Source organism: Panulirus ornatus, chromosome 28, assembly GCF_036320965.1.
Source record: "Panulirus ornatus isolate Po-2019 chromosome 28, ASM3632096v1, whole genome shotgun sequence".
NCBI lineage: Eukaryota > Metazoa > Arthropoda > Malacostraca > Decapoda > Palinuridae > Panulirus > Panulirus ornatus.
In genome coordinates, this window is record NC_092251.1 from 5,758,977 (window position 1) to 5,785,132 (window position 26,156).

Genomic DNA, 26,156 nt, shown 5'->3' on the forward strand with positions numbered 1-26,156 from the left:
AGCCAAAAGTTTCGAGTTATCCGCTGGACAATCTCGAGGCACACCGATGGACCGATGTTTGTTGTTGACTTTAACCAGCAATCGATTGCTGGAGAGTCAATAAGCCATAATCCCCAATATACACATCCAACATACACCCAGCTTCAACCTGTTGTTGGCTCTACCTTCATATTTCAAAGTGTGAAACAGACGATAACTTTTTATCTCAAAAAAAAATATCCATTGGGATGGAGGTTTATTATGCAAAATAACCACAATATCTCACCCATTTATTTTTATCCCAAACTTCCAACTGCGAACCCATTTCCCCAAGTCGGCTTGGTGCCGGAGGCAGGATAATTATGGTCTTGTATTCTCTATGAAAAAGAAAATCATTTGAAATGCTTTTTGATCAAGCTAGAATAAATAAAATGAACCGCTTTGAAAATACCACAGTCGATCATGACAAGGAGCACTGAGAACGAGTTGCATAAAATCTGTCCATTTTGAGGATTATAAATTCAATACAGTAAACTCGGGCTGCATTCATATGAATATTCAACCATTCATTATAGTTTAACAAATAATGGAATTCCTCGGTCGCGGCAAAAAGAATAAAATAAGTATAAATATTCATATAAACTCGAAATATCATCATAGAAGTTAGTGGCAAAATAGACGAACCCATCTCACAAAGCGACATAGGTAACCATTTCAATAGAGATATCTCTCCTATCTCCTTCTTTCTCTTCCCTGCATCACTTGTTTTCCTCCGATCTTCCCATCGTAAACTATATTTCTGTTTATCATATATACTTCTTTCTCTTCCCTGCATCACTTGTTTTCCTCCGATCTTCCCATCGTAAACTATATTTCTGTTTATCATATATACACTGTAAACAACGCTCCCTTCTCCCCTGAATGTAACAGAACATTCTTATTCAGGCGTTGCATACTAATGAGAATACTTTAGCTTTACTACGCTTTGCAATTGAACACTATGGATTGTCTACTTATTTTGTAAACTGGTTTAAGCTATTACGACAAAGTTTACTGTAAACCTCACACTAATACTTACCAAATCATCAGTTGGGTTGTTGAGATTTCCACCAATTTGATTGTTCATCTGAATAAATCACATATGCTGTCTATAAAAATCAGACATATAGTGTTTTTTAAATGTGCACCGCGCGTGGGGTTTATAAATTGATCATTGAGGTGGCTTATCTGTGATATTCGTCAGACCATGTGGAGGAAAATCTTCAGATATACATGTTTCAACAAGCAAACACTATCAATGTAGTTCACAATGACGTTGTTCCACCATCAAAATCGCCAATATGTCGTGAATACGACCACTTTCACTACACTATAAACACTAAAGGGCACTGTCAACTTTCGTCTCCACATTATCCATGTGAAAACGCGAACGCAACGTGCTAAAAATAATTTAAAATCCACTTTTTAAAGTCCCCAAACGCGGACAGCAGCTCTGGGTACTACGCCGTATCTCGCAATCCATGATTGGCCACTGTAAATGTGACGTCATAGCAGCTAAGTGCATTCAGACTGCTCTGATTGGCTGACTTGGCATCACTGAAGCTATATCCTCACAGGATCATTGTAAACAAACATGTTATAGCTTAGAAAATACGTCTAGTTTTTCTTCGTAGTCATACGTAGAACTGAAAAAGCTCTATATCCTAAAGTTCTTTTTCTTTCTACTCCTACATGAATAGATTAAGATTTATTTCTTGCAATTCCTTTGATGGCTAGAACCCACATAGACTTTGGCCCAACCAAGGAAAATAAAAATAACCTAATTCATTGTTGCTCAGTTGAATAAGTTTTTCGGCAATTCCTGACAAAAAATGCACCGATATTATCCACACGTTTCGATATTGATATAAACAATATCTAATCGATAATTCATATAATCAAACCTTTTCTAACCCACAACCCGGGGGGCTTTGTCACCTGGACCCCTCGAACCTAATTCAACGCCATTAATCTGCCTGACAAGATGTACCATGTAAACGATATATATAATGATTCTTAAGCAATCAAACCAGTTAACCCAGTTACCCCCACGAAATCTAAGGCAGAGCACAAGCGCGTTTATAAACGCCAAGTTCGCATGTTAGAGAAGCAAGCACTCTGTATTAATAATTACATGGCTTAACCCTCACTACAAGGTCCTCGGTCCTCTAGAGGTTAGTCATAACAAGAGATGTGTCGCGTTCCTTCCTATTCGTTAACAATCTGACATTCACTGCTTACTAATTACGTAATAACGTTCGTTGTTTAGCAAAGGTCATCTTTATCTATCGTACAACACGTTTTACTTTCCTAGATCTCAACGACAACTTGATAATGTCAGTCATTGTTCACAGATATTAGGTGGCTTCAAACACGGTTTGTCACATATATCCCTACAGCTTACTGAAGCAATTTCAAATATCATTCAATATTTTGGAGTTATTCCTAGTTTGTTGCACGTCATACCCTACTCTAAAACTCTGAAAAAAAGAATATATATATATATATATATATATATATATATATATATATATATATATATATATATATATATACACACACACACACACAAACACACGTCTGACTAGGCGTTTACATATGAACTTTCAGCTGGTATTTCTTATCTTTCGATACTTATCATAATCATTAATTGTTGAAGTGAAGTACGACATCAAGCGTAATCATATTTCTTTCTAAACACCTGGAAATGAGACGTCCTATTCAAATGGGGTCATTCCTGTTGACAATCGCTTTTTGAGTCTGTATTTTTACTGCGCAATTCTTTAAAGTGGCAGCAGAGGGTCAAAGCGTGTGATGTGAAACCCTTAACAGACGCTATTAGGGTTTTAGTAATATGCCAATTAAGAATGAATTAAGAAAAAAAGGTAATATTTATATTTTCCCTGTGGGTGGCGTGAACGCTAGGTATAGCAGAGCCCGGTTTAGGCTATATATGGCGCCCCGGGTCGATTGCAACAAGGAGTTGGGAATAACTTACGGCGCTGTTACCTTGATTAGCAGGAACCAACCCCCCCAACAGTGTCTTACATTTATCCTGTGTTCTAAGTTTTAGAGAGTTTGTGATACGTGGGGCAAAACTAGTCCACTAAAAACACATGCGTAATTATAATAGCCTTGGGTAACTCACCTGTAACATATGAACGATCATGAACTTCCTTTTGTTTTCAGCTTGAGTTTGTAAAGTCTTCAATCTGAGAAGGTTACTATGTGTACCTAAATTTCAGTCTACAAAGTAAATTACCGGGCAATCTTCGATTTATTCCATTACGCTTAAATTAGGTTTAGATCTCTAATAGTCTAGTTTACCACTATAATTTTCCCTGAATAGCTTTTCTATGGGCAAGGCTTCGCCCATAAAGGATTTCGGTCGTGATAAACACTGCTGTTTACGTCAATATTCAACAGCGTCTGTTTTCGAAATATATAGAATAAAACTTATCAGATGAGAGCAAGGGCACGGTGGGGAAACCTTAGCGAACCAACTTCAAGACCAAGAGGATCCAAAACCTTTTAAATGTTTGTAACAAGTTAGGTTGAAGAAGGATGACGCGTCTGAGGCCAAATTTCTGTGTACATTAAAAACTAGTTTCGATGTAGTCCATGTCTGTCAGTCTGTCCTGCATTCAAATATTTTCTAGGCTGCAGTTCAATTTCGATCTGATTTAGTTCCCATGGGACAAGGCTTCCGCTTATAATTTCGGTCCACATCAGACACATTATCCATCTAGATTCCAGTGTGACCGAAAAGACGAGCATTGTACTTGGAATTCTTAGTGACATCTGAGACTCAGCACACAATTCAATGCTAATATGCAAATTGTGAGAAGTGAATCATACAAAACTAGATATCAATACCCATCAAAAGCGGGTTTGACTGAGCACTGCATAGTGTAGAGAAGTAATATATTAAAGAGTATGTAAGTTTATTATGCAGTATACATCGCTAAAGCTTACATCGTTGTGGCTGTTATAACTACTAAATACCAGGCCAATATAGCAGACTTCGTGAGAAAGTATCCACGTGCTGAGCGAATTTATCTACATCATAGGTGGAAATAAATATGCAAATAAAATTATTCTTCAGCAGAACGTGATCAGGCAAAACATTTCCCCATGACACAAAATTCACCATGACAACAGGGTCTCAAAATATCAAGCCCTGCAGATATGAAAAAAATATATACATGTATCCTTTTCGCAAGTTTCATCACTGTGACTTGTGCTTTTATTATCTCTGATATTCATACTTGTTTAAGAACGGTTTGATAATCAAAAGGGGTGATGCTGGCTTCAAAAAGAGATGTTACGAGAGATGTAACCACAGAAAAATAAATAACCAATTCCGAGCACCATTTAAATTAGGTAAGCGTCCATTAGTATAGCAGGATCATACAAACATCAATAAACTGTTTCGAATTTTGGTTAGCCCTGCGCCTCTGACGATTCTGATATATTGAAAAGAAGAAAAAAAGAGTATTTCCTCTTTAAAAGCGCTGAAGTGGACAAATAAGAAGTTTGGCGAGTAAAGTACACAATTCACTCCAGCCATTGTTAGCTGTCAGGCTGACCAATGAGGGTGACAATTTACCAAAAAATATCATAAGTTTGTGTTCACTATACGGAAAGTTTCTTTTATTTTCTATATCTATTTTGAAATCTAAAGTATTAGAAATATTTTCGGTACTCTAAGTGAAAATATCTTACAACCCACTGTTTTCAATTCTAAACTATTATATTTTAGTCATTACTAGCCCTTACTTAAGCTTTATACTGTTCCTAATACGCTAGAATATGTAAAATAACTGAGGAAGTTTGCATACTATTATAATGCCTACTCGGGAGTGCTTTTGAGATAGAAGTCGACATATTGTTGGCAAAAGTAGGTTATATAGCGAGTGTCAGGAACTGTTTATATATATATATATATATATATATATATATATATATATATATATATATATATATATATATATATATCATACATATAATTAAATTCACACCACATGAGATCATTTTCAATTACCTACTTCTCAAGCTGAAATAAGCATCAAGTAACAGTATTCGCCTGCACTATATCCTGTTCTCCACAATCAACGTGCAATTCATATTCTTTTTTTTGTGTGTGTTATTGGATTTATTGCTATCGACTTACTGACGGCCAATATCAAGCCCCGATCAGAGGTATGCCCTCCAATACTTCACAAGACTTATTAATCTTCTGTTCTCCAACCGCGACAAATGCGTGGGGACAATACTGCCCGCAAAACAATCCACCCACCGGATATTTTACGAGAGTTTGGACTCTAAAAAAGAAAAAAAAAAGTAGCATTCTTGTCGTATGACGCTGATAGTTTTGGGTACTAAGTGGCTATGTATTGTAATGGTAGTTTAGTATGTGATAAATAGAAAAAGAAGGTTGAGAAGGATTTGGAGGGAGCATTGTATTTCACTGTATATCAAATTAGGCAGCAGTGGGGGTTATGAGGATCAGGTTGTAACATGGGGTTGATGAACGTACAAAGTGAAACAGTGAAAGATCAAAACAAATATATGAAATTCATTTAATCTTCCCTACTAGCGAGATGCACAGTATTCTTTAAGCAATTTGAAAAGAAAATTTCTTATGGTCGCCATTTCCAAGCTGCTGTCGCGCACTAGTTCACATATTCCAGTAGACACAATACATAATGGCCAACCAATGACTTGCAAATAATAACCATAACATTAGCATACTTTTCGAATATCAGAATATGTTCCATTGATTTCTGAGAAGCGTATCACCTACTTTTACGTTCAAGTACGCTTTTTCCCCCCTTATCTTCATAGCCCTCACCACTATCGCTTTAATTATCAGACTGAAATACGATACTCCAAACCTCGCTCTCTGCCACTAATACTCCATTATATAAACACAACACCACCACTTGCAGAACAAAATCCCTCATTGTCCAAAGCTCTTAATGTCACCTGGTTAAAGCACTACTTCATAGAAAAAAAAAATGTGTTGTTAGCGATCAGAAAAACACACGTCTTTACGATGGTGAAATGTTTTTCCAACAATTATCTATAATAGTTGGTAAACACTCGCTGGTTTGCCGGAACACATTTTCTCTGTAGGACACTATTTGATCAACATCGCCAGACACAGTGACATACTTAGTAATGGACCTTACTTGTGCTACATGCATCCATAATATATATATATATATATATATATATATATATATATATATATATATATGTGTGTGTGTGTGTGTGTGTGTGTGTGTGTGTGTGTGTCTGTTACCTAACTCCCGCCTGTTTGTGACTAAACCGCGAGTTAAAACACACTTCTGCGAGGCTTCATTATCGCCGGGCTAACTTAAAAGGAGTGCACTCACGACGAGGGCTTTCTTGTTCCCGCGGAGTCCATCATTTCCCTGCTTCTAACTGTAGCGCACCCTTGATGCGGCAGGGGCACCATAAAAGGGATACTAGGTTTTTGCACAATCAAGAATATAATCATATTTTCACCTATTTATATAAACCACACAAGCCAGCCTGGTTGACAATGCACTATGTCTGCATTATGGTGGTGGGTTCTGTGGTCGTCCTGCCGCCCTGGGTCAGGTGCTGGAGCGTGGGCGGAAGGGCCAAGGACCTGCCTGACGTAGGGTCGTCAGGGGTGCTCACCGGCTCGTGCCGGGTGTTGTCTCTGTCATCAATTATGTACACCATTGATCAAGTACCTGTAGCGACACCTGGCGCTCCCGCGTCGCTGTACAAACTGACACTGCAACCGTATCTAATGCCTCTTTTATCTCGCTGATTCCCACGGTATTTCTCAAAAGATTTGTTTGTGTGAATGCAGAGTGAGTACGAGTAAGGGTGCGTGGCGAGAGAGTGGCGAGTGATTGCTCTAATCACTAAGGCAACCAGGCAAAACACTTCGAGCCAACAAGGTGCCTGCTCCGGCGCCAAACACACACGCTCACAAACACACCAACACATACACACAAGGACACATGGCATTCCATAACAGTCGAGCCAGACACCACACTGGTCACACCACCACCACAACTGGCTCTCGTTTGACACGCCGGGTTAACCTTCACGACCACATACAGTAACACCCTGAGTGCTCTTGTGAGCGGAGCTGAGGTGACCTGTTGACTTCTATAGTGTACGCTGCTGGTACCGGGTCAGTCATGTTCTGACTGGGTTACCATGCGAAACCTGGGTCAAGAACAAGCCAGAGGTGTGAGCTGTGTGTGGTAATGGACTCTGGGGCAAGAGACAGAAAGTACTACCCCAACAGTGTGTTCATAAGTTCAGATGTGTAAAAGTTAAACTGACACCAGCGTTCTGGTAACTTCACAATATCGCAGATTCAGACGTTATCAACCCCGTTATCAGTTCAGTGACTGCGTCAGGATGCATGATGGGAACGGGCGTCGCAATACCACCCCCAGCGGCAGCTGCTGACCTTCAGCTGGGTCCTCAAGAGCACAGTGACTGCCCCACACACTGGACACAATCGCTGCCACTGGCACTGTTCATGAAGCCTCGCCGCTAGAGAGTGTCTGTGTACAGGAGGCTGTTGCTGCTGGCCTGGGGTCTCTCTGCCCCGTGGTCCGCCATGCCCCTGCCGGCCGCGGCCCTTGCTGTGTGCCGCCTTGCGATATGTACTCCCTATCCACTCGACAGATGGACAGGAACAACCTACAGCAGTTCACCACGGACGAGGAGGACACAGCTTGCACTGACTGCCAATCATGGGTGGATAACAGTCTGCCACTCCCACAGGCTACCACTAGCTGCCCGCCAGAGGACGACGAAAGCGAGACTCGCTCCTCTAAAGGTAGCGGTTCCAGCCTCCTGCGGCGGTTACGTCGTCGCTCTGCCGTATCTCCCTCGACGGCAGGAGTAAAGAGGGTCAAACCGGCACCCAGTGAAAGCATGCCTATGCGAGACTTCATTTCTAGCCAGAATGAGGCAGAGGACGTCTCGACCTCCACCAACAAGGGAGCCCAGTACGATCTTCAGGAAAACCAGTGCCAGGAATTCAAACGTTTCGCGCAAGAAGCTATCAAGTACTTGGAGGCCATTGCCGCAGAGAGGAGGCGACGCCCCTGGTGGGAAAGACTGCTCAAGTACCTCAGGTCGCTGTGGATGGACAAGCCCATCCGGTCACGCCGCCCTTCCAAACTCCTATTCTGGCACGTCAATGCTGAGGAGGGCGAACACATCTCCAATAAGCCGATCTCCAACGGGGAGTACGTCGTCACCTTCGATGGCCAAGCAGCCCTCCAAAGGCCCCCGCGGACTATGCGCACCGTTATAAACATAGTCAGGAGCCTCACGCTCAAAACGTCGACCCAAGCGAAGCTGGATAGCCCGCCCGAGCACAAGAAGCTGTCCAACCCCACGAAAACGTATTAGGGAGTGACAAGAACCACAGGCTTCGGAGTAGACACACCAGACTCAGAACAAGAATTAGAACTTAGCAAGCTAACAAACTTGGATTAAAACTACCAACCCGACGCACACGGACAGATTAATCTATGGAGCATACACAAGTGTTTGAAACTAATGCATCACGCACCGTAACCTGGATTTTAAAATATCATTTCCCACCACAGCTCAACACCGACATCCAGAGCCTTTAGAAAACGAGATTAGTTATAACTGATATATAAACTTATATTACTGGTGTAAATCTCCTATATTGCTGGTATATAAACTTTCCAGAGCCTTTAGAAAACATGTTATAATTAATATATGAACTTATATTACTAGTGTAAATCTCCTTTATTACTGGTATATAAACTTTCTGCTAGACGTGTGTACACTTTTTATATACTGGTGTAGGAACTCTCAGCGGAACTTAAATGTACCCATCTCGTAGCCACGACTTGCCTAAGTTGGTCAGGACGAGGCCATTATGCGATTTCATCGACCAGTCCCTGAAAAACAAGGCATTACCTTAGCTTCCACAGGTAACTAACTATCTCTGTAACTAACAAACTACCTTAATTTCTCACGGAGAGTGATTCACTCACGCTCTGGATGGTCCAAGCGTGTAAATTAGCCAAGACAGATGATGGCTCTGCGACCACTCGCCGCCATGACAGTGCTCGACTGAGGTGCTAATAATTGTTTTTTTTCTCTCGATTTCCTCTGTTGCAGTTACCGAACGGGAAGAACGCTTGGGGCGGCAAGGTCGGCGACAAGCAGCGGGCTTCCGAAGCACAGCGACGATGGATGAACAAAACCAAGGTAATAATGAGCCAACACCTTCCTCTTTACCTCTATCTACACCCTGATACATTCGACCTGCGTGTTATATACCCAAGCGGTACCTAGTAGAACACTCCCTGTTACACTCAACCCGCGATATATGGACGTTAATACACCCATTCTCTATACACGAATACATCTACCACGACACCTGTGTGTCTCCTACACCCACCAGGTGATGCACCGTCGACAAATACATTTACCTAGTGATACAAAGGTCGTCTTTTACATTTTCTTCTTAACGTCTGTCTTAGGACCGTCTGTTGTACATAGATGCTGGCTATTATACTAAGGAAAACCCCTCACAGACCCTGTGGAGTCCCCGGTACAAACACTGACATTGTCGGGTCCCCAGCACAGACTCAGACATTGTCGGGTCCCCAGCACAAACTCAGACATTGTCGGGTCCCCAGCACAGACTCAGACATTGTCGGGTCCCCAGCACAGACTCAGACACTGTCGGGTCCCCAGCACAAACTCAGGCATTGTCGGGTCCTCGATACAGACATGACATTGTCGGGTCCCCAGCACAGACTCAGACGTTGTCGTGTCCCCAAAACAAACATTCACTGTGTCAATACACCAAGACACATGCGTGTGGCAAACAAGAATGTGCGGCTGTATAACACATGTGGAGGTACAGCTGCATGACACATGTAGAAGAGTAGGAAAGCTGCAAGACACATAAGCAACATATACACACACATATACACATTAAAACAATGTATACAACGTTAGTTTTATAAAAGCATATATATATATATATATATATATATATATATATATATATATATATATATATATATATATATATATATATATATATATATATCGACGTGCTTGTCAGTGGACTGAACCATGGCATGTGAAGCGTTCTGAGTAAATCATGGAAAGGTCTGTGGGGCCTGGATGTGGATAGGGAGCTTTGGCTTCGGTACATTACACATGACAGCTAGAACATGGAAGTGAGCGGATGTGGCCTTTCTTCGTCAGTTCCTGACGCTACCTCGCTAAGGTGGGAAACGGTGACCAAGCATAATATATACACATACAAAACAACGAGCGAAATGACCCTCCTTTCTTCAAAGGAGTACGCCTTACCCTCCTCCCTGGCCCAGAGCTGCAGGTGCCAATGCATATCTACACAGAACACACTGGGCTTAAAAAGCTTCGATCTCCTGCTGGACTGTATTGAAGAGAACACTTGAGTATAGCCCTTGTAGGTTGTTGGCTGGGGGGGGGGGGAAGACCCAGTTACTCCGTGTACTGATGGGGGGGTTGGGGGTGCGTGGGAAGAAGTGCTGTATTACCCCCCCCCCCTCCCCCCCAACACCCGGGGCTTCGATTCAGCATTGTACATGAATAATGCGGCGGGAGGTTCTGGGCAGTTGGTTACGGAAGCCCTGGGCGAGCGAGGGTCTAACCCTGGCGTTGAAACTGTCTGGTTTTGTGGGTTTTGTGTTTCTAGCTTCTAATTTTGATTTATTGGTTTCTATTTTTTTTTCTTTGGGGGGAGGGGGGGTTTAAGGTTCCAGTTTTGTAAATTTCAGTTCTAGGTTTTGTGGGTTTGAATATTCTGATTTTGTGAGTTTCTAGTTTTGTGTTTGTTTCTAGTTTTGTGTTTGAGTTTCTAGTTTTACGTATTTGTTTCTAGTTTTGTGGGTTTGAGTTTCTAGGTTTGTGGGTCTGAACTTGTGTGTTGTAATTTGGTTTTAGTTTCGTGGGTTTGATTTTCTTTTTAGTTTTGTGGGCCTGGTGAACAATTTTATGGATTTGTTTCCTATGGTGTTCCTTCATTATGAGTTTTGTGAGTCTCGACCAGCTAATTATCCCGGGGGGGAGGGGGGACCTTATCCACCGGATTCACTCACGCCTGTGTTTGTGAGTCACTACATTTACCCACACCTCTAAGTGGATCACCAGATTTACCTACACCTCTAAGTGGATCACCAGATTCACCCACACCTATAAGTGGATCGCCAGATTTAATCACAGCTTTGAGTGGATCACCAGATTCACCCACACTTCTAAATGAATCGCCAGATTCACCCACACCTCTAAATGAATCGCCAGATTCATCCACACCTCTAAATGAATCGCCAGATTCACCCACACCTCTAAATGAATCGCCAGATTCAAAGACACTGTATACGATTTAACAGATAAGTGAAGAAGTCCCTTTGTTTTGCTGTGCTGAACTCACTGGCCTTGACTCTAAAGGGGTTGGAAACTACTTAAAAAACATCACATACACCTCTCTATCACTAGATGCTTTCACCAAGTAGTTCACCAGTAGTTAGTCACTAGTGCTAGTGTTGTCTGCTAGTGCTACGAGGTAGTGTCGCCCTTGCAGTGTTGCTAGTAGTGCAACGGTAGTTACATTAGTGTGTGGTGTGTGATCCTGTCTTCGTACTCTATGGCCACAAGCCAAATGGAAAAGTATACACAAATGTTCTTTAGTCTAGCGCCTCTTTAGAAGCATATTGCTTTCCCTAGAACCTCAGCTGAACTTGGAACTCCTTTTAATCTCATTCTTGCTAGATTCTACGACGCGCTAATCCTCATCGACCTGTTAATCTGTATTTCTTTTTTTTTTTTTTTTTTGCTTAACCTGATTATAGATTTACTTTCAAGGAAGGTCTCCCACGGACCCTTCTCATTCTCTGCTCGTATCAAGGACGAAATGAATCACAAAAGTCTTACACCCAATTATACGAAGCCTATGATAATTTGGAAGTCCATGTGTATATTTGTAATTGGAAATCATAACGACATCTGCCTCATTATCAAAATCTTTTTTCATTCCATCCTTCCAACTCCAATTTGGTCTCCCTCTTCTCCTTGTTCCCTCCACCTCTGACATATATATATATATATATATATATATATATATATATATATATATATATATATATATATATATATATATATATATATATCCTCTTTGTCAACCTCTTAGGTAAAGTCCTGACTATAAGGGACTTTATGTAAGTTTAGAATATGAGGGACTTGATAAAGCTCAGAGTGTGGCAAAACATGGAGGACTTGATATTCATGAAATAACTTGTATTCTATTTGTATTCATCACCAAAATCTCCTCGTAAGTGGGGGACCTTTGTATTATTTTTCTCTTCCAGATCTTAATCTTAAGGATAAATTTCCCCACTTGCTCTAATGCCTTAATTCCTTCTCTTTGACTTGCCCTCTGCTTTGCAATTGTAGGAGGAAGATGACGACGATTCGTCTCTCGATGGTGAAGAAGAAACAGTGAGTTATGCCTCTATCTTGGCCCTACTTCTCATATCTGATTATTCTCACCTGACGTGCATGGCTTTTTATATAAAAATCGTCTGTGCATGGGAGAAGCCAGCCAGCCAGCCAGGTTGCTGCTGCTGCTGCTCAGCACAGACGCCTCAACTTTCTCCTAAACTGACTGACAGTGTTTATTGGAGAATTGGAATTACGGGAAAGACGTGTTTTTTCGTTTTGAGAAACTTTGGAGACGCATGGTAAAAGGAATTTTTTCTCTAGATTATTATTATTATTATTAGCAATACCACTGTTACTACCATGTCCTCACTGTCATAGCTAACTATCTCTATCATTATTACTGTTATCATTCTTATTAGAATATATGTTGTAAGTATTAATCATAACTCATACCTCATTGTTGTCAGTGGTTCTTATTAGAATCATCAATCGGAAACTGGGAAGTGGATATGTGAGAAAGGGTAGTGAGTGGTGGTATGAGGAAGTTAGACTGCTACTGAAAGGCAAAAAGAGGTGTATGGACGGTGTCCGCATGGAAGTAGTGCGTGTGACTTGGAAATGTGCATGAGACAGTAGCAGGAGGTCAAGAAAAATGTGCAGGGGCTGGAAAGAAAAAAAAAGAGAGATATGAGGTGATGGTATGCCATTGATCTTCAGGGGGAATAAAGATTCTATTTTTTTGGAAGTGAATCACTGAGGAGGACAAAAGAACAAATGGAAATGGAAATGTGGGGTGCGGATTGGGAAATGGTAACTGGCAAAGAAGAGATGAAGCCAAGATTGAATGAGATTTCTGAAAGACTGATGAATTAATGTATTAGATGATAAAGTGACCAATGTGGTGAGCTAGGGGAATGTGTGATGTCGCCATGACTGTTTAATCTGTTCACAGAGGAAGAGGAGGTGAAAGGGATGCAGGCAAGGCTGAGAGTAAGGGACAGGTCTGTGATATGCTGAATGATTTAGGGGTCATAGGATGTAGACCAGTAGTTGCTTGCAGATGACATGGCTATCATTATCATCATCATTATCATCGCTATCATTAGCATCATTAATGTATTATTCTTACCATTATCATATCAATTATCATTATCATTATCATCATTATCATTATCATATTTATTGGTCTCCAGAAGACCATTGAAGCCCTGAATTATCTAAAAGACCGATGGAGGGCCATAACAGGACAACACACTGTCACAAGGTGACGTATGTCATACCCGCAACACCCTGGCATATGACTGACACACAACACACCGCCTCCACTGTCACACTTCAGCGATCACTCAATGAATGAAACTGGTGTGTAGGCTCTGGGGTACTTGGGCCTGGATTTAGGAAGGTGAGAGGCGATCATGTGACAGAACGAATTAGATTCATGAGGTATATGGGGGGGCGACGTGCTGTCAATGGTTAAGGTAAACCCAAGAAGAGTCTGTGGGGTCTGGCTGCTGACGGTGGGCTGTGGATTCGGTGCATTGTACCATTATACATGACGGCTGGAGAGTGGATGTGTGCAAATGACTCCGCTGTTGGTTTGCTTCTGGCATTATATCGTTTAAAGTGGGAGAAGCAAGTGACTCATGGTCAGTAACGCAAATAGCTATACCACGTGTGTGTGTGTGTGTGTGTGTGTGTGTGTGTGTGTGTGTGTGTGTGTGTGTGTATGTGTGTGTGTGTGTGTGTGTGTGTGTGGTAAGCAGTACAAGCTATCAGCATAACCAAGACGAGATGGTCACCTCTCGTTCCTAGACACACGGGGAAGTAAGAGTCACCGCTCAGCCTGTTCTGGCACCACTGACGTCACGTATTATTGTCCGTTAGACCTAGTGTTAACTTCCGGTATTGTCCGAGAGTAGGACACACACACACACACACACACACACACACACACACACACACACACAAACACACGTAAGCATGTCGATTGGAGTGTAACTCGATTTTTTTCCATTTCTCTTAATTAATCATAAGTTGACAAAATAAAGAATTAAAAAAAAGGGGGCACCAGAGAACTTCTCTACAGACGTGTGTCCAGTACAGCATGTGTGTATATAAAACGGTTGTTAGACTAGGTCAACTCACGAGACTAAGTCAACTCACGAGACTAGGTCAAGTCACCCCTCACCTAGGCGCAAAACTGCATCGAATTCATCAAACGTAAGCATGTTTATCCTTATGACAGGGTCTTTTTTAACTCAAGGAATATATCAGATACAGGTTTAACGAGCTCTTTCTATTATCCAGTCCCTGTGTTCACTGTAGGTAATATTATATATATATATATATATATATATATATATATATATATATATATATATATATATATATATATATATATATTTCATATTATTCGCCATCTCCTGCGTTGGCGAGGATAGGGTTAAGAACAGAGGACTGGGCCTTTGAGGCAATATCCTCACCTGGCCCCCTTCTCTGTTCCTCCTTTTGGAAAATCAAAAACGAGCGGGGATGGATTTCCAGCCCCCCGCTCCGAGCTCAACACGCTCGGCACTCAGTTCTCTCCAACAGAGCTGGACCCTTCCCGTGCAGACCACTCTATAACCAACCATCAATCCCCAGGTAGACTAAAAATACTCACCCCTGCCTCACACTTCAGAACCCTTTACTTGTAGACCCCCCTTCTGACGAAGCATATACACACCGAATATCACCCGTCGAACACTGAGACGCTCCCCGACCAAATCCCAAGTCCTGAACATTGACCCCACCAGTCTAACGCCCATCTGAAACCACACTCCCCAGACAAGCACGAGTTATACTTTCTCCTCCACGTTTCTGGACAGCGACCATCCCTGCAGACACACCGATTCAGCATATCTCAAGACCCTTCATCACGTCCACATGTAGACATACACACAGCATCACCACACTTTTGACCTGTGATGCCATCCAGTGGACGCGGACGGCTTCCTCGCCGCTGCGGGAACCCCACTGAAGGAAGGAAGGAGCTCCTGGGGAAGGAAGGTAGGTAGGACTTTTCTACCTGAAATCCATGAAAGCATAGAGGATTTAAGGGGGAAATCTGAAAGATAATCCGAGGGAACGGATTACTGCATGAGGTCATATTTCTGCCATCTATATATAGTACGGAAATCATGGATTGGTAATAACCTCAACGATGCTGACAAGTAACAGTGGATCAGGTGACATCATTGTACTGAAATTAGTCCATTAGTGATGGAAGTCGGAGGAGGGACCAGGGGACTGGGGGGGGGGGGGTGAGGTGAAATTACCCTGACCTCTGACCTTATGACCTCGAAAATACAGCCCAAGGGGGAAAGGGGCGAACGTAAGGTCAGAAAATAGTTTCTCCACTGTGTCAACACACACACACACACACACACACACACACACACACACACACATTGCAGACATCTGAGCTTCATGTGACGAGTCATGAGGACACATCCCAGCCCTCCTCTACCTGCCTGGCTTTGTGACGTCAGATAGTGTGTTGCAGGTTGTCCCCCTGGCGAACGAAGGTGGCATCGAGACCAGCTGAGGCAGAGAGGCTCCCACAACACTGTGCCACACAAGGGGTCGCCCCACACTGTGCCACTCAAGGGTCGCACCTCATCGTGCCACACAACACAAGGGTCGCACCTCACCGTGCCACACAGCACAAGGGGTCGCCCCACACCGTGCCACACAACACAAGGGTCGCACCACACAGTGCACACAAAGGGTCGTCCCACACTGTGCCACACAACACAAGGGTCGCTTAACAGTGTGCCACACAGCACAAGGGTCGCCCCACACTGTGCCACACAACACAAGGGTCGCACCACACTGTGCCACACAACGCAAGGGGTCGCACCACACAGTGCCACACAACACAAGGGTCGCACCACACTGTGCCACACAGAGCTTTACTGTGCTACAGGAAACACGCGAACACAACCCCCGTTCATTCCACCGATGGTTATAACCAGGTTGACAAAATATTAGAATCACATTTCAACAGACTTACGTCTACGAGACGTTTAAACCCATTTCGACCTGTCTGACCGTCTCACTAATCTACTATGTCTATAACCACCCAAAACCTGTGTCCATTAATCATACATAATGACCATCACATCTAGTATCCTCTTTACGAACACTGAACATCATATTCCTAGCCTTTTCTAACGTAACACATTGTGTGTTTCTCTTTCAGCATCAACCAGTTACGGTCTGGCTTTTGAAGAGAATTAAGTTGTTGGTGTGTCGTCAGGACACTACATTAGCCCTAGATGGATGCCCATAGCTAGTCTAAGTAGGACTATTTTTCTATGTGTCACTACCTCACGGTATCCCAAACCCCCACGACCCATGGTTAAGGTAAGGGTAGGGAAGACAGTGCTATAATGTTAGGTAAGGTTGGACGCATCAGATGGATGTAAAGAAACCTCGATCTACGTCACGCCTTCGTCAGGAGCTTGTCTTGCCTGCACACGCCTCCTTCGCTCACCCATTTGCTCCTCGAGTCATACAGGAAACTAGCGAAAAGGTTGCCAAAGGACAAGACGAAATCTTCCCACAAATCGGAGTGTGACGTATCGTTGGTAATCGCCCAGCTCTTGGGAAACTGAAGGAGGAAGAAGTTCAGGAAGACCCAGGCTCAAAATAATGTCGGGAATGTATCAACCTTTTCCCTCAACATCCACATCGGGTGCACAAGAAGGCTATACCGTCCGTCACCTCGAAGGCTCATGGCGTCGTTTGGAAGAACGTGATATTCTTGTCGTCCATGCCTGGCGGTGCATTGTCTTCCCTCCAGCCCAGGACGACTAGAGGACATGTCTTGATCGCTTCCAATTTTCTGTTCCTGGCGTACGACGTGTTGTAAATGCACCTCGTCTGGAGGGAGGATGCGCCGTTGGCAGCCGCAAAAAAAAAAAAAAAAAAAAAAAACTTCACTGTAAAACACGTTTTCTATTTTTGTAGAGCATCACATGAGTGTTCTATCATCCCTCCCTTACTGCAGAGGTCTTGTAGGGTTGGGTCTGATGTCCGTTCCTCCTGCAGCAGGCCGGGGAGGCGGGCGGCGGCGGCGGTGGGAGCCTGGAGAAGCGGCCGGATGGCAGGTACCGCCAGACGGGCGTTGTCAACATCGTCCTCTACGTCGGGCTTGGACTCGTGGCCTTAGGTAGGTGTCTCCTGCACTCTATACCACCTCCCCCAGCGAAAAATGACAGCCTAAAAGAACATGTTCCATTTGTGCCAGTTCGTAAATCATCCCAAAAGCCTGAAGGAACGTGAAGGTAAAGGAACGTGTTCTTTTGTGTGGTTTTGCAGGGCTGATCATCACGTTCGTGGGGGTCGGGGAGCACGGCTTCAAGTCGCCGGAGCTGCAGCTCATCGGTCCTAGCCTGATTGGGTGCGGCTTCCTCTTCTGCCTCCTGAGGCTCTTCTTCTGCTCAGCCCCAGCCTGCTGCACCCTCTGCTGCCGGTACGTACACACACACACACACACACACACACACACACACACACACATATACGCATGAAAAACGTACACAGGTGTAACTACAAACTTACGCACAGAGACGCATATGCGTAGAGGTCGGCACTGACATGTCCTCTTGCTTCCAGGAAGAACAAACCGTTGGACGAGAAGGCCCTCTTGTCCCCGTCTCGCGAGACCCTGGCCGAGGACTCGACGGAGTCGCAGCCACAGAAGCAGCAGCAGCAGCAGCCGCAACCGCAGGAGGAGGTGGTGCCGCAGGTACCGCAGATGCCGCAGCGGCTCCAGAAACACGAGGAGGAAGAGGATCACCAGGAACCCCGCCGCATCTCGTCCAAGAGCGCGGCGCGCGTCCAGTCCACCATACCCAACTTCATCGAGGACGAGTGTGAGGATGACGCGGCGCTGGGCCTCCACGTGGAGTACATGGACGAGGTCAGCGACGTGGTGACCCCGAGACAACGGCTCGGGGGCTCCGTGGCCGCCTCCAGACCCACGTCCGCTCAGAGCAGATCCTCCACTGTGAGTATAACCAACCCCCTCCACCTCCTCCTTCCCTATACCTCACCACAGGTTCCTGCGAGGAAGGGACGGCGCCGCCAGGCCACCAGGTGGTGCAGCCCCAGAGAACGGAAGGGACTAACAACACACGACACTAACACACACGACACTAACACACACACACACACACACACCGTAAACGCCACAAATACATTAAATGCCGCTTAACCCATCACTCATATTTTTCACAGTAACAATTCCTGATTTTCACTTCACATTCATGAATGTAGAGAAAAAAAAATCATTCTAATTGTGGTGACAAACTCAGCATTCCTTCTTATGGCGAAAATCTATGCTCTAGACAGTGTGCCACCTTCTAAACCACTGATCCGGGTTCGATCCCCGGCGCAGGGGACGACGCTATGCTGCCCCTAACAATCTGGTCGAAAGATAAATAGGTATACCACCTAGGGCTGGGGTACGGTGTGTACCACCGCTATGACCTCCCTAGCCAGCCTACAGTTTACAACTCAGCCCAAAATAATCTTCCCCAGGAAAGTATGTATGGCAGGTGACCCAACCCTCGGTACCAAGCCCTCATGGCCGTACCAGGGGCGTCCATATCCGGGAGGGGGAAACAGCCTCTATGATCCTACCAGGATGTATGGTCTTTCCGCATCACACAGTTTTACTCTACAACATACAGAGAAGTGTATCAGTAACACTACCTTTCCTTTGTGTTGCAGGCCTCCAAGGTCCCCAGACTGCCGGACATCCACACCAACGGAAGGCAGAACACAGAGATCGTGCTCAACCCCGCCACGCTGGAAAGAAGCGGTGACTGAGTGTGAGCGTCGTTAGTGAGGTGCGAATTTAAAAAAAAAAAATGACTTTTTATACCGCGATTTGATAAACACTTGTGACTGTTTCACTCATATCAGTAAAGAGACAGTTCTAACGCTGATGTGAGGAAAGTACAATCAAACAGTACATAGTGAATATAAAGCAGACAGTGATAAAAAAAAAACTGTGAGAGACAAAGAGAAAGAGAGAGAGAGACGTCTCTCGTAAGTGTCTTGGTCCCGGGGCGTCTGAAGGGAACGCCCGCTGGGAGCTGGACCCGGCATTGTGATCCTGTTCAAAAGAAGTTTATTTATAATCGTTGATGTAAACACGGGAGCAGCGACTCGGTGACTGTGATAGCTTCCCGTGGGTCCTCCCCTTTATAAAGGCCTACCGATCACTCATTACCACTCAACCACTCGCTAACAGTCGACCTTTTACGTTATCACTCGGGTGCCACTCGCCCCAGACGATGCCACTCGCAAGCCAGGCAGCCACCGCTGGGTGTGGTGAGGTGATCGCCACGCCGGCCGCGCGGTGCGGATCCCCCACCCGAAGACCGAGGATGAGATGGATGGGTCGGCAGAATAGATGGTCCGAGCTGGCCTTAAGAGTTGACGTCTTTGGGGGAGACGGGGAGAGAGAGAAGGGAGTTGTAGACCACGGTGCTTGGGGGAGAGGGGGATATGGACACCTTTTAGAGACAAATACCCTTCCTAACCTTTTCTAATACGACTCGGTGATTATTTTGATATTGAAGGATGAATTCAAATTGGTAATTAGCTCTCGTATGTGAGGTAAACAACCCTCTAACCTTTTCTAATAAGACTCAGTGATTATTTTGATATTGAAGGATAAGTTTAGACTGGTAATTAGTCCCCAAATCCATTAGATTTTTTGGGGAGGATGACGAGCTACCTTTACGACCCTCGTACCACAAGACGATTCACCACCACAGGACGAGAGACAGTGCGACTCATGACGACTGGAAATTGCACATCTTAAAACCCGTATGAGATCGAACGAAGTGCCTCGTGATGGCAGAGGAGCCAGCTCTTGCGCTGTCCCTCAAGACCTCGACTGACCCAAGACTAGTAGCCCCGTGACGTGACCTTTGATCACGTCACACTCGGGGGAATATGAGGCTCCCATCCCTCGCCTCGACAACACGAACATTCCTGGTGATTTCCACTTTAAGGCAAAGACTTAAGTTCAATCTAAGTAACTCTTAACATACAGAAGATCGCGTCCCTCAATCTCACGTCTTGTGACACGGTTGCGACGCGCATCCGCTTCTCGAGGTCGCTAACAAAGACGCGGGGCAGACAGGATCGTACAACTCCACACGTCTGTTGCTGGCAAACACGACACAAGTCGTCGTCTGTCGTAGACCCAAAATCACCAGGTAATGTTGATGTGTGGTAAAATGGACAAGGAGGAAGTGGCACTGGTACTGTGGTGCAGACAGAGGGGAATGTGGCACTGCGACTGCGGTGGAGAGAGTGATTGTGGTGGAGAGTGAAGCGAGAGTGGCACTGTGAACCCACACCCGTGCTGCATGCGGCTCTTAACTCCACCTTTGTTACTGACACAGCCGCGTGGAGTGTGTGTGTGTGTGTGTGTGTGTAAACACACGACTGTACGCGTCTGAATTAGTCTTAAAAACGCATGCTCCTGGACCTGACGCATGGCATTGACGCACACACGTGTAGGTACGGGGCGCTGGAGGGGCATCCCCCACCCAATGAGAAATCAACAACCCCCCATGACCAACCCCCTTCCCCCGCCACCAGGTGACTAACCTTATACTCAAAAATGCAATTTTTATTACACGCACCGTCTGGCTTTTTCTATAATTACATGTAACCTGTAAAAGTTGTATTTTTGTATTGATAACTATTGTTTGTCTCAGTTGTATTCAAGTGTGTAGAGATTTATTTGTCAATATATATATATATATATATATATATATATATATATATATATATATATATATATATATATATATATATAACTCATATAATAGTATTAAACTTTATTTAGTACATAATTATCACATCTTTACGGACTGTTAAAATTACCTGGCCTTTACGTATCCATTACTATGTATCATGGAATCTGGATGAAAAGGATTTATTTTTCCATTATTAAGACGAGTGATACACGTGTATATAGCGTGAACCACGCGCACGGACCAACGTGGTGTATGCGCCAGCGGAAGAGGTCTGTGTGATGGTGGACGTTTTTTTACCTTTTTGAAAGAAAATGTATTCGTCTGGCTTTTCCCTCTTAGTATTAACGATATACAAAGCAATAAGGATTATTGTGATTCTCTTCTCTCCCCTCTATTCGTCTTTCTCTCTTCTTACTGTCTTTTATTCCGAACTTTGAGCTGTTCCCTGTTCGTTGTAATCTGTTATTCGCCTATATATACACAAGCCTTCATGACTGTTAAGCCTGTATGGCCTCATATGTTTTCTACATATTCACTCTGTTTTACTTAGTCATGTTACTGCCGGTCCTCTGTAACCTGGCCTGGTGTGGTGATACTTGAGAGCCTATATTGTTTCTGTTGATTATATATACTTTCGATCTAGTATGACCCATCGTGACCAGATTTTACAAAAAGCCTTGTTTCTTGTCATCACTTTCCTGTGTCTCTACATAAGCCTAATTCTATATTGTACCTGTTAGTGTTTCTTGCATAATAATTAATTCGACTCGCCAATTTCTTTTAATTTGAACGCTGCTATGGACTTTCATCTCTACGATGGAGGCACCCAATGGCAAAAGTGGCTTGCAGTTCTTACAACTATGTTCACTCCTTATGACGAAGCCATGTATATCCTTCCATAACCATCTTTCATTCTTCTCCCAAAATTATCCCGTCTCGTCCATATTTATCCTCTCCCATCCAATGGACCGAGTGGAACAAACTGTAAGATATTTTTGCTCATTCGAATTCTTATCATCCGCTAACACTTCTTGGATCCTCGATTCAAACCAGCAGTTGAATTTACTCATCTCGAGGGCATTGCAAATGGCATTTCTTTTATCAATATCTATATTTGTGTATATCATAAAGCTGGCATGAATATGATAATTCCATGCCAACTATTTTTGTCTTACGTGAACTCATATCCCCGCGGGTCCTTCATCCCCTGTGAAATGTCAGTATTATGCAGAGTCGCCGACACTAAGGCGATTTATTCAGTACTTTTGAATAAGCCTTTATTCTGCTGGCAGCCTTCGTGCCAATTTTGTCCCTGACCAATGTTATGGTAGATGCCAGGTCTGGCTACGGGTCGTAACCCTTGAGGTGATCCTAGATTTATGGGTGACCCAAAATCTCACTCAAGAAATCGTTTAGCTCATAATTACAGAATTCTAAAAGGAAAAATATTGCTTATACTCAATATAATCAACATCAAAATCCAACACTTTCAATACCCCAAAAAGTTAGCCTAAACCCTGTTATTTTGCGTGACCCAATTTACTCTACATTTTTCTTTCTAATCAAGTTGGTCAACTTTCAAAATTGAATCTGTATACACAGAACAGCCCAAAACGTTAGCTAACGTAGACACGTAGGGCTCATCATACCTTATCGCAGCAAATTTGGCCTGATAATACGAACATATAATCGCCTGTTGCTCATTTCTGTCCCCTCACCGAAAAACGCATTACCTTACTGAGTCCCACATCCAAGTATTTGAAGAGAATTCTTGTCGTCGGGTAATTTACAAACGTTCAGAATTATTCTCCTTACTATACATGATACATATTCAAAGAGAACATAATCTAGGAATATCAAGAGTGGGGAGTTTCAGTTCTAAAAGCCTTACAGTAGCCTCAAGGGTTCGCCCGGTGCCCACACCTGGTGTAGAACAATTACAGGAGGAGGTACAATCCCAGGAATAGGAATTTACAACCAATTATAGCTGGAACGATCCTAGGCTACGTTTGTTAGCTCTGTGTACGTGTGTGTATGTGTGTGTGTGGGGCGAGTGTGTACGTGTATGTATGTGGCGAGGGAAATTTTGTTTAAATATTATATATATTTCTTAATCTATAGGTATTCCATTATATATTTTCCGGCTTTTGGTTAGTTTCCTGTTATGTTTCTCATAAAAGAAAATGTGTGTGTAATTACTGTTTATTTGTTACGGGGAGAGTTTTGCACTCTTGTTACCTCGTATCTTATCCTTATATGTTATGTGCTATGTCTTTTCTCCTATGTATGTATGTACACAAACAAACACCTCAGTCTAAGCCACTTACCCATACTTCAACCAGCGGATTGCCATACATAGGATTCGAAGAGCGGCAAAAGGCGAACCTTGTTAGTGTTCACCAAGCTAAAAACATCTAAACAGATTATCTGCCCGTTCTGCATCTATGAATAACACCTGTACAAGAACATTTATATTCCAACACACCTCCAACATCTAACCCTAAACTCCAACACAACCTACTCAAACCTCCAACACTACCAACCCGCAGGCTAACCTAACATACAACACTACTCATATCCACCCTCCCCCTCCTCGTACACAGCGCTGCCAGCCGTGCCTAGCCCGTGTCAAGGTTGACCTCTTCCTTCGTGTGTATAGCCCAAGTTCTGACTTGAGAAACCTGTTTGTATGATCATATGAACTCTAACGACCTCTCTAGTGTAGCGCCTTGTTTGTTTATGGAAAATAAAGAATCATATTGAACTAATTAAGTTTTCTTTCCCGGTAGCTGTTGTGAAAATGCTTTACTTCTCTTACATCTATCTAAACCCCTAAGCACAACGGTACAGCTCTTCTTCACGACGGTACGGCCCTTTAACACAACGGTACAACCTTCAGCACGTCGGTACAACCCTAAGCACAACGGTACAACCCTCAGCACGTCGGTACAACCCTCAGCACGTCGGTACAACCCTCAGCACGTCGGTACAACCCTCAGCACGTCGGTACAACTCCCAGCACGTCGGTACAACCCTCAGCACGTCGGTACAACCCCCAGCACGTCGGTACAACCCTCAGCACGTCGGTACAACCCTCAGCACGACGATATTACCATTTACAAGTGCAGTATGACCTAGGATAGGATAATAAGGCCGACCGTAGTTAAGTAGATACAGTGTTTGATAATTAGGCAATGACTGACTGACGAATACACAAAATGTCTAACTACGATTATGTTTGATTACAGACCGTAAAACTAATTACGTGCCTCAAATGTATCAAACACTAGCCCATCCCGAATAATCTAATATTCATTTTATGAATACACTACTGATGCATGACACCATTACTTTCAAAAAGTATATTCTACAATGCTACTCCATCACCTGGCATATTACAACTTTAAATCAACTACTTCAGTCTAACCTAACTTAGGCCTTCTCTGCTCCCGTTGTCAAAATGGCTTCCTCCTCCAAACTCGAGCGTTCGGCTGGTTGACCCGAAGGGAATGAATTATTCGCCACGGCTGAGAAATGGATAAAGCTGTGTCAAGAATCGCTTCCATGCTCCCTGTGTTAAAGGCGCACAATTCCTTCGTCCACAGTGAACGGTGGAGGGAATACAGATTGAAATTCCGAAGCCTCTACAGCTCAGTTCCAATCTCCTTGCTGCTGTGAAAGAGAATAACCCAGTTGAAAATACCCAAATTATAATTTGATTTTGAAGTTACTAAGGAGCATTCAACTTTGTGGTGAATGATGAATTACACATATATATATATATATATATATATATATATATATATATATATATATATATATATATATATATATATATATATATTGTAACTATTACTTCTAAAATCGTCTGGAACATGCATTCTATATTTTGTAAAGCATTTACTGCACTCAGACGATTAAAGATATGTTCAACATTTGGTACAGATTACGTTTTGAAGACCTTTGCCTCTGTGCATGTAACCATTTACTCCAACAAATAAATGTGAGCATGCAACGTCAGCAATTCTGAGCCAAATAATCGTATTAATTAAGGGTTAAGTTTACAAATAGCGGTCGGAAAAACTCGACCTATCATAGTCTACGCCTCTCATTAAAAAAAATGTGGTTATCGACGCTGGCAAAGTTCAATCTCCTTTGTTTTTCCTTTCTATGGGGCAGGCTCTGAGAAACGACCTTTGCCTTGTCTTACCTAAAAATGACAGAACTCTTAAAGCTGTCACTGGCGCAGTCGCTTTAACCTCCCTCAGTCCCTTTACAATTCACAATAATTAATTAATGCACTGGAGAGGAAAACGAATTTAGAACCATCTAGCAGAGATCTAGTGAAAGTTCCCCAATGCTTCCACTGGGTTCTTATGTTACTAACCCTTCCTGTTAATTCTATCACCATCCTTTCAGAATTACTCCTTTAGTTTCTTTCAGTGAAAGTTCCCCGAATTCTTCTTGACATTGCATCACTTTCACATTCCAATTTAGCATCACCTTACCTACTTTTAAACTAACTCTGTTTTTCATCATATGAGATTTTCTAGTCCTTTCATCTTTCCCCTGCATAAATCTTGAAACTTTGTATTTCTTCCTAATTTCTTGCTAATATCAACATTATGTTCACCACCATCATTCTCTTAATCTTATCTGTTATCTACTGTTCTTATATACTAGGTTCTAGCTCTTTTCATCTTAATCTCCATTTTCGTTTAATTTTTAAACAAGTAATGTTTTGTACACAATGCTTCACAACTAAACATACTACACAAAAGAAAACTATATGAAACA

The 26,156-nt window shown here is 43.2% G+C and overlaps 1 protein-coding gene across 14 annotated transcripts in view; it reads left to right on the forward strand.

Moving 5' to 3' along the window:
- Positions 1–21,394, forward strand: part of LOC139757780 (uncharacterized) — a 207,506-nt gene extending 186,112 nt beyond the window's left edge. For 4 of the 14 annotated variants that reach the window (XM_071678572.1, XM_071678573.1, XM_071678574.1 and 1 more), the window contains 6 exons: positions 9,208–9,297; positions 12,541–12,585; positions 17,623–17,743; positions 17,893–18,046; positions 18,190–18,583; positions 19,309–21,394. In XM_071678572.1, the coding sequence (XP_071534673.1) occupies positions 9,208–9,297; positions 12,541–12,585; positions 17,623–17,743; positions 17,893–18,046; positions 18,190–18,583; positions 19,309–19,407 (903 nt within the window). In that variant the 3' untranslated portion in view covers positions 19,408–21,394. The remainder of the gene's footprint in view (positions 1–9,207; positions 9,298–12,540; positions 12,586–17,622; positions 17,744–17,892; positions 18,047–18,189; positions 18,584–19,308) is intronic. The other 10 variants (XM_071678581.1, XM_071678580.1, XM_071678582.1 and 7 more) reach the window with 5 other exon arrangements.
- Positions 21,395–26,156: the final 4,762 nt, after the last annotated feature.